General features: G+C 45.0%; 2 protein-coding genes across 2 annotated transcripts in view; one reads left to right on the forward strand and one right to left on the reverse strand.

Annotated features, from left to right (window-relative positions):
- Positions 1-10,000, forward strand: part of hdac7a (histone deacetylase 7a) — a 532,558-nt gene that overhangs the window by 494,263 nt on the left and 28,295 nt on the right. The window lies entirely within an intron of this gene.
- LOC310808701 (copine-9-like) overlaps positions 1-10,000 on the reverse strand; it is a gene marked incomplete at both ends in the record, with an annotated part of 44,894 nt that overhangs the window by 3,209 nt on the left and 31,685 nt on the right. Inside the window, 9 exons of the mRNA XM_083675752.1 lie at positions 896-1,023; positions 2,497-2,678; positions 2,994-3,040; positions 3,713-3,774; positions 4,186-4,239; positions 4,655-4,730; positions 6,415-6,456; positions 7,346-7,450; positions 8,418-8,521. Coding sequence (XP_083531878.1) covers positions 896-1,023; positions 2,497-2,678; positions 2,994-3,040; positions 3,713-3,774; positions 4,186-4,239; positions 4,655-4,730; positions 6,415-6,456; positions 7,346-7,450; positions 8,418-8,521 — 800 coding nt within the window. The remainder of the gene's footprint in view (positions 1-895; positions 1,024-2,496; positions 2,679-2,993; positions 3,041-3,712; positions 3,775-4,185; positions 4,240-4,654; positions 4,731-6,414; positions 6,457-7,345; positions 7,451-8,417; positions 8,522-10,000) is intronic.

Raw genomic sequence — 10,000 nt, forward strand, 5'->3', positions numbered from 1 at the left:
AGACGGTCAGCTCTCTGAATGCTAAACTATTTTCCTTTTCATCCTCCTGTCCACCTAGCCCCCCCCCCGAGAGTACAACCTCTCACTGTTCCTTTTACAGGAAAGTCTGAGAGGCTTTTTATTAATTTTAAATTTCTTTGAGAAATAACTCTTCAGTAAAGCTCTCCAGGTATCAAAGTAAACATGGAGAAAACATAAAAGGCACAATTCCACCTTCCACCTCCAAAAAATTCTCTGCAATTCTATGCTGTTCTTCTGGAAACAACATTGGTGTTCCCATACATATCCTGTTGTTAGTGTGCCATCCTAAGACCCAACAGACATTTAGAGGTCCTTTTGTGCAGCACAGGTTCTCATATCTGCCATAACAAGGAATCATCTGATGAATATTAATATTTAGATATGGAAGGAGAGCAGCTGCCTGCTCGTCAGAGAAAGAGAGAGAGAGACAGGCAGGGAGACAGAGAGAGAGAGAGAGAGAGAAAAGGGGTTGAGAGGGAGAAAAGTCAAGTATGAAAACAATGATTACACATATAAGAGAAACAGAAAGAGAGAAAGAGAAAGAGCATATCTGACAGCTCCAAGTACAAACTGCAGCTTCGAAACTGTGTGCAGCTTTGAGATTGTGTGTGTGTGTGCGTGTGTGCGTGCATGCGTCCGTGCGTGCGTGCGTGCGCATGCGTGTGTGTGTGTGTGTATGTGTGTGTATGTATGTGTGTGTGTGTGTGTGTGTGTGTGTGTGTGTGTGTATGTACGTGTGTGTCTGTGTGTGTGTCTGTGTGTGTGTCTGTGTGTGTGTGTGTGTGTGTGTCTGTGTGTGTGTGTCTGTGTGTGTGTGTGTGTGTGTGTCTGTGTGTGTGTGTCTGTGTGTGTGTGTCTGTGTGTGTGTACTCACCGTGCTACCTGGTTGATAACGGGGGAGAAGTTGGTGGGACCGTAGAGCTGAACGGACCGTAGACTCTGGAAGTAGGCCTCCAGCACCCCCTCTATGCCCACGCAGTTAGGGTTGGCGTTGTCACTGCTCTGCAGACAGGAAACAGGAGGCAGGTACAGGATGTGAGGTCACCAGGAAACAGCCTATACATTGGTATCACACAGGGGAGGCTGGTGGAGGTAGAAATCGGAGGACAGGCTCATTGTAGTGCATGGAACAGAATGAGGAATGGAATGAGGAATGGTTTTTGATACCATTCCTCATTCCATTCCATGCATTACAACTTATATACAGTATATATTAGATTATATATTATATAATATGATATAATAAAGATTAGGGTCAGGGTTAGAAATTATTTTATATAATATACAATTTCACTAATGATCATATTCTCCTTCCTGATATATGAACTTCCTCTTCAGTCAGAGATGCCCATGTCTTCTTAATGAGCTCTACAGGGATTTAATGAAGTTGCATTTAATTAAAGTGAAAGAACATTTATAGGGAACAGTCCAAAGGCCCTCCGCTCCCAAGCCTCTCCGCTCCTTAAGGCACTGTTACAGCTAGGAGCTGGCCTCATGATTTACACACACATACAGGATGTACAATGACATTATTTCGTCCAAAACTTCGGAAAGTTGCATGTTTTAGAGTTATGAATACAAACAATATGATTTAACACCAAACCATACACGCCCAAAAAGCAAGCCAAGCTAAAAGAAGAAACCTAAACGCAGACTGCTGCTGCTGCTGTGTCATCCACTGGCTACTCTCGAACGTCTGTCTGAGATGAAAGGGGCAGTGTGGGGGAATAAGAAGCTCAAGCACCATATGTCCTTCACCTGTGTTGTGTTGTGAAATAAGTGGCCATGACAGACAGGAGATGTCTGTCACAGACGCCCCTTTAGACGATTGGGGTGCACCCCTGGAGAAGGCTTAGTTGGCGTGACAACGGCAGCCAGCGGAGCTCCTGATTGGGGGAGGCTCCTCAGGAGGAAGTAGTGGATGCTGGGAGTTCCCGCAGGGCTGGGAGATGAGCTGGCTTCTAAGCGCGTTCGGCCAGCTGTCACCACAGTGACAGTCCTTGGCCCAAACCACACACACACGCGCACGCGCACACACACACACACACACACACACACACACACACACACACACACACACACAGACACACAGACAGCTACACTCCCAGGTCCTCCTCAAGGCACACACACACACACACACACACACACACACACACACACACACACACACACACACACACACACACACCCATAGCTTCACAGTGGCAATAACTGCTCTATAACTCTCTCTGCTTGAGGATGCCACGACAACAACCCACCAACAGACACGCCCCTAGTGATAACCCTGACACTTCTAACTAACTATAGCCAGAACCATTCGATAAACTTGTCTTTCACTGATGGCTATGTGTGTGTGTGTGTGTGTGTATGTGCATGTGAGCGTGTGCGTGTGAGCGTGTGTGTGCGTGCAAGCGTGTGTGTGTGTGTGTGTGTGTGTGTGTATCTGAGTATACCAGAGTGTATGGAGTCACCAACCAGGGGGAAGGCGTGGGAGACCTTGCCGTCGGGGGGAAGCTTGGCCCCGAAGCCATAGGCAGGAAAGAGTTTGTCACTGTCGTAGTCCTGGATGATCTCCCCCACAGCCTTCAGGGCCATGGCGTACGCATTCATCTGGTACGGGCTCATGTAGTGGAGGGATGTGGGCTGGGCCGGGTTACCTGGAAGAGGGGGGCAGAGAGAGAGACACACACACGCATGCAGGCAGGCATGTATGCATGAACACACACACACACACACACACACACACACACACACACACACACACACACACACACACACACACACCGCTGGTGAATGATCACTGTGGCAAACTACAGTAGTATATTCTACTGTATACAATACAAAGCTCAAACCCAAAAAACACACCAGGCCAAACTCACACGCAACATCTGGTCACATACATATCCAAACGTATACATATCCATATATTGAAAGTTACTACGGTAACTGTTATGCTCCAACTCCAGCCTTACCATTAGAAGCAGTGAAGTCGATAGCTACTGTGAAGTTCAGTTGTGTTCTGCAGGGAAACACTCAGTATTACTTGGTATATACAATCTTAATTAGATTATAGATTGACAGATTAAATAACCATAATACAAACCTACTACTGGTGCACTAAAAAGTCAAACCTCAGCGAACCTCTTTAGCTGGGCTGTGATCGATGGTGTATTGAACAGTGTTTATCTCAGGCTGTTTCTCTCTGCTCCTGGTCCAATTAGGTCCCATTGACTAACCACTTAGATATGCCAGTCTGAAGGGGAGGCCAGTAGCAGGCCTGGACCGGTCCAAATAGCATCTGCTTTCAATAAGATACTTTGGCTTTGCTTGGTTTAGCTTGGTTGACAGCAATGGAATAGTCTCAGAAGTGTAAAACCAGGTGAGGCTGGTGGAGGTAGAAATCGTAGGACGGGCGCATTGTAATGCATTTAATGGAATGAGGAATGGCATCAAACGTGTGCGTTTAATAACTTTCCGCATTTCGTTCCATGCATTACTATGAGCCTGTTCTCCGATTTCTACCTCCACCAGGCTCCACTGGTGCAAACCTGTCTGGAATCGAACCTAGAGTCTCCTGCATGCAACAATACTGCATTAGCCTACTGAGCTAAAGGCTAGGCATGTGGTTAATTCATACTAGAATTAATAATAATTAATCATTATTAATAATTAATATCTTTCCCCTCCTCACCCTCCTCGTATGAAATCCACAAAGGTGTACTCTGACTCCACTTTAAAGGACAGCAGCGTTACCTAGAGAGAAAAGAGAGAGAGAGAGAGAGAGAAAAGAGAGAGAGGTGAGAGAGAGAGGGGTGAGAGAAAATGAGAGAGAGAGGTGAGAGAAAATGAGAGAGAGAGGGGTGAGAGAGAGAGAAGGAGAGAGAGAGAAAGAGAGAGAGAGAGAAAGGGATGAGAGAGAGAGAAAAGTAGAGGATGAAAACAATGATTACACATATAAATCATTACGGTGGAGAAACTGACAGGCAGACATGAGGAGTTCGTCACCAGTAGGGGATGGGCTCATTGTAATGCATGGAATTGAATGAAGAATGATATCTACCATCTACCATGGAAACTACCATCCCTCATTCCATACATTCCATTCCTGATCTCCGTCCTCCGATTTCTACCTTCGCCGGCCTCCCGTGGAACGTCAGTACTCACCGTGCCAGAGTTGATGTACTTTTTCTTCTTTCCTTTCTTCTTAGGATTCAAAACCTGTTTCATATTGAAAAAGGAAAAAGTGGATAAGAAAAACTATTAAGTCGTTAGACTTAATCTTCAAAAGCAAACTACACAGAGGATGTATTGAACTGATACGGTGCATACAGTACAGTATGTGAATGTGCAATGGAATATGTATTCAAGGTACAACACACACCTGACAGTGTTGAAATCAGTCAGGCATGGCAACAGTAGTTCCATGTAACTGCTGTAGAAGGAGTATGAAGAACTACTGCACTGAAAGCATTAGTGTCCTGATTGGCTATAGTCATTCTATGTGGACATGAGTTGAACTATGAAATAGTTCTGTCTTCGCGCAGATACATTATGTGGACTGGGGAGGCTGGTGGAGGTAGAAATCGGAGGATGAGCTATGAACTTCTACTGTAGTTGATCCTCAGTGCCTCACCTCGTAGACATTGAAGTGGTTCTGTCCGTGGGACAGCTCTCTGTAGCTGGTGGTGAACTCCCCAATAAAGTCATGGCTGCAGGACAAACAACCACACACTCAGAACATCTGCAGATTCACAACCACAGATTCAGAACAACCACACAGTCAGAACATCCACAGATTCACAACCACAGATTCAGAACAACCACACACTCAGAACATCCGCAGATTCACAACCACAGATTCAGAACAACCACACAGTCAGAACATCCGCAGATTCACAACCACAGATTCAGAACAACCACACAGTCATAGCAACCACACACTCAGAACATCCGCAGATTCACAACCACAGATTCAGAACAACCACACAGTCAGAACATCCACAGATTCACAACCACAGATTCAGAACAACCACACAGTCATAGCAACCACACACTCAGAACATCCGCAGATTCACAACCACAGATTCAGAACAACCACACAGTCAGAACATCCGCAGATTCACAACCACAGATTCAGAACAACCACACACTCAGAACATCCGCAGATTCACAACCACAGATTCAGAACAACCACACAGTCAGAACATCCACAGATTCACAATCACAGATTAATAGCAACCACACACTCAGATCAACCACAGATTCACAACCACCGATTCATAACAAGCACAGATTCAGAACATCCACAGATTCACAATCACAGATTCATAACAAGCACAGATTCAGAACAAGCACAGATTCAGAACAACCTCAGAATTGAATACTAGATCCTGGACCTGATTTTTTCTATTTTATTTTCTATTATTTAATGCACTTTGAGATTATTCTTGTATAATGAAAAGCGTTTTATAAATGTATTACATTATTATTTATTATTAGAACAAGCACAGGTTCAGAACATCCACATTCATCATGAGACAAAGATGTAGATTGATCATTGAAAAAAGATAATCAGAAAAATTGCACTAGTACTTACCAATTTAAAAAAAAAAACGAATGAAATATATCTTGGAGCAACTGTCTTAATATTCCTTCAATAGACGCCTTTCTTATTCTTTAATTTTGTATTTAATGACAATGCTTTACTTTCATTAACATTTTTGTTGTGACAAACTTCAGTCTCACAATGCACACTTTAGACTAGCCAAAAATATGTTGATATTATTATAATTATCTATTTTACTTATTATTTTAGTACTTTTTAGGGGAGGCTTCCTGATAGGCAGAATTTGCCTTTTTCTTTTATTTTGTCTTTCAATTGTTATTATGTATAAAATAAACTATTCCCTCACATGGAGCAGGTAGCATTTCTCATGGAGTGATAACAGGTTCTGGATTCTCAGTAGAATCTCTCTCTGGAAATGGGAAGATAATACCTCTCTCTCTCTCTGTCTCTCTCTCTCTCTGTCTCTCTCTCTCTCTGTCTCTCTCTCTCTCTCTGTCTCTCTCTCTCTCTGTCTCTGTCTCTCTGTCTCTCTCTCTCTCTCTCTCTCTCTCTCTCTCTCTCTCTCTCTCTCTCTCTCTCTCTCTCTCTCTCTCTCTCTCTCTCTCTCTCCCATTCACTAATTGTTTACACATGGTGCAATTTGAGGTAAAACACTAAAAAAAGAACTGAACATGAAATTCCATTAATTTGTGTCATATTTAAATGTTGCCTTCCCTCTCTTAACCTTTATTTTACCTTTCTGCTCTGATTTCTGTTTCATGTCGTTTAGACAAAAACTGGCGCCATTTGGAAAATAACAACATTTATTGATATTAACAGTACAGTACCTCCCGTCTCGATCCCAGTCATACACGTCCACTTTCACCGTTCTGGAAAACAAACACACACACATTCACACAGTATTACACAACAAATAAACACACATTCACACAGTATTACACAACAAATAAACACATACTCACACAGTATTTTTTTAAATATGTTTTTAGGGCATTTCCGCTTTTATTGGGATAGAGACAGTAGAGAGATTGACAGGAAGGATGGGAGAGAGAGGAGGGATGACATGCAAGATAGGTCGAGGGTCGGAATCGAACCAGGAGTTGACTGTGAGTGGCATCTCAGTTATATCACCTCTTATTCGGCCACAGAAGTTCACGAACGACATATCGGGTTCTATTTTAACGGCGTAAAAAACAGTCTTCGTGTAAACGCAGGTGCTGGCAGGGGCGCTGGACGGTGGAGCTCGGGGGTGTGTCTGAAATATCTGTGCTATTATCAAGGCCAGAGTTTTTCAGCGCACCTGACGACACTTGACCTGCTCGTTGTCATGGACACGCCTCTCTTCACCGCTACTCCAGCCACCTGAGCCAGACAGCTCTCCGGCACTGTGCTCATTTCACGTGTTACTGCTGACACAGTTGTCTCAGAGACACTAAACACGGTAGATTGATGTGGCCCGTGAACAGTGTGACAGTGTGTACTCTCTGAGTGGATACCAATAACACCAGTGCTGGCCTCTGGACAACACGGCCGACTGCTGGCATTATTCTGATCTGCCCAGCAACAGGTGATGTCATCCTGGTGGAGCTGCACAGCTTCTTTCATTGGTTGCTCCAGGGGAAAAGGTTTGTTTAACTGGTTATGCTAATCACAGACTGCACTTGGGACTCCCGTGGGGTCCGCACTCACGCACGCACGCACGCACGCACGCACGCACGCACGCACGCACGCACGCACGCACGCACACAGTGCTCTCACCTGTCGTAGTCGCCGTTACAGAGAGCACGTACGGGGATGGTGAAGGGTTGCCACACGGGGTTCAGTGTGTTCTTGATCACCTCTGTCTTGTGGCAGATTGTGAACCTGGAGTGCAGAACATGCAGAATGGGTAATGGAGAAGACAGAAAAGAGAACACAGGCTAGACAGAAGTCACGGAGCTCAGCAGAGACACACACCTTGTTCCTGTGTAACTAGGTCATATCACTGCAACTCGGAAAAGCCAAGAACAGTAGAGGGTGGCGCTGGAGTCACACAGAGAACACACAGAGATCATTCCTAATATAAGCCCTATTCTGATTGCACTAGTGTTACAGAGGGACGGTTAGGTAGTTATCACCCTGGGACGTCCCGTCCGTCTGTTCAGAGGATGATTCCCATAAGCTTTACTCACCGAAGCCCTGTAATTCATGTTATTTTTCATCCAGTCCACCCTCCCACCACCCCCCCCCCCCCCACCCCCCATCGGAGGAATTATTATATTTTTTTACAGTTTGTACATATGCATTTGATCTACTAGGTACTAAGAATTGGTATTAATAAGCTAAGACATGTTGCAATTTACTGTGTATCCCCTTGTAAAACGAATCCTGTCCGAACAGAGCTGAGAACTCATTCACCCATTCACTCCCTCGCATGGATTTTGTAAGCTTGGACAAGAAGGTGATTCCACCATATCCCTCTCTCTTCCACCTACTCATCCCCTTTAAATCCATGAGGAGGAGTGAATGAGTGCACTCAACATTTCTCTTGTTATGATACGATACTCAACAGTGCTCTTTTTATAATACGATACCCAACAGTGCTCTTGTTATAATTTATTGTTGTCAGTAAACAAATACATTGTGTAAACCTTTTAAAATCTTTATGCAAATAATAGTGATGTGTATATATTTAGTAATCAGGGCACCCTTCAAAAATAGACCATATCAAAGGGACTCCCCTAAACGAATAAAGGATGAATAAAAAAATAACTAAAACATGGATAGAATGTCGAATAGAAACATAGAATAGAATGGATAGAATGTGCTCTTTTATCGTGGTTCCACTCACGTTCCATCCTCGTTGCTGCGGTAGAAGACCAGGAAGGGGTCCGACTTCCCGAAGAAGTCCTTCTTGTCCAGCTTGTTAGCACACAGCTGCATGGTAGCTATGTCCTTATAGGAGATATACAGTAGCATGTTAGCATGGTAGCTATGTCTTTATAGGAGATATACAGTAGCATGTTAGCATGGTAGCTATGTCCTTATAGGAGATATACAGTAGCATGTTAGCATGGTAGCTATGTCTTTATAGGAGATATACAGTAGCATGTTAGCATGGTAGCTATGTCTTTATAGGAGATATACAGTAACATGTTAGCATGGTAGGTATACCATGTGCTTGACTTTTCTTTCTCTAAATAGTATAATTTACCTATACCCTTCATTACAACTGCATGTCAGCCATCTTTTGGTGTACTAGCCAAATTGCCATGGTCTGAGTGCCATGTCCGTTCTACTTATTCTATTTCTATGGGATTCACCACCCATGTCCAACATTCCAGTCTAACACTGAACATTGGTCTTTAGTGACCGCTGCTCAACTGATCCCCACTATGTGACCCTGACCTGCTACTACTCTGTCAGAGGACAGGAGAAAAAGTGGGAGAGAGAGAGAGAGAGAGAGAGAGAGAGAGAGAGAGAGAGAGAGAGAGAGAGAGAGAGAGAGAGAGAGAGAGAGATGGGGGGGGCGTAGTCGAGATAGAGAGAGGGGGTGGGGGGGGGGGGGAGAGAGGGAGAGGAGCGAGAAAGAGAGAGAGCAAACGAGCACGAGGGACAGAGAGACACACACACACACACACACACACACACACACACACACACACACACACACACACACACACACACAGCGTCTCATCAGTATGTATGGCTGAGTTTGGCCAGTGGGGCCAGTGGTGTTGGTGTGTGTTGTTGTGTTCCTGGCTAGTAGAATGAGCCCCCTGAGGACCGGCCTGGTCCAGCGTGGAGCCGTGCTAACGAGCCGCCGCAGCCTTAGCGCCTGGCAGCCAGAAAGCATCCTGGGAAATCCCTCAGCCTCCCTCTGTGACAGAGTAGGAAGCCCTGCCCACGCTCAGCTCAATGAATACAGCACACACTCTTCAGGAGGCCAGAGAGTCAACAGCTAGATACACAGAGAAGCACGCAACGATACACACACACGCTCGTACGCACGCACGCACGCACGCACGCACGCACGCACGCACGCACGCACGCACGCACGCACGCACGCACGCACAGGCTGTCATATAGAAAACAAATCTTGGTGCTCAAAGTCAGGCTCTCTCTTGGTTGGTACACACACTTGTCTCCAGGAGAGCAGAAGATACACACAGTTGAATGAATTAGTGAGTGAGAGGATTCTGACAGGGGGATATGTTGTGTGTGTGTGTGTGTGTGTGTGTGTGTGTGTGTGTGTGTGTGTGTGTGTGTGTGGATTAGTCCAGATGACAGAGCAGAACACTTCAGAGGAAGAGAAACAAACCTGCCACCTTTTAGATAAGGACAGCCTGGGTCACCGGCAAATGTCTGATGATGCGTTCAGCAAGCTTTGCAGTGTGGAAGGGTGGATGTGTACGGTGAAAGTAGGTTAGTTAA

This window comes from Argentina silus (genome assembly GCF_951799395.1).
Source record: "Argentina silus genome assembly, chromosome: 8".
Classification (NCBI taxonomy): domain Eukaryota; kingdom Metazoa; phylum Chordata; class Actinopteri; order Argentiniformes; family Argentinidae; genus Argentina; species Argentina silus.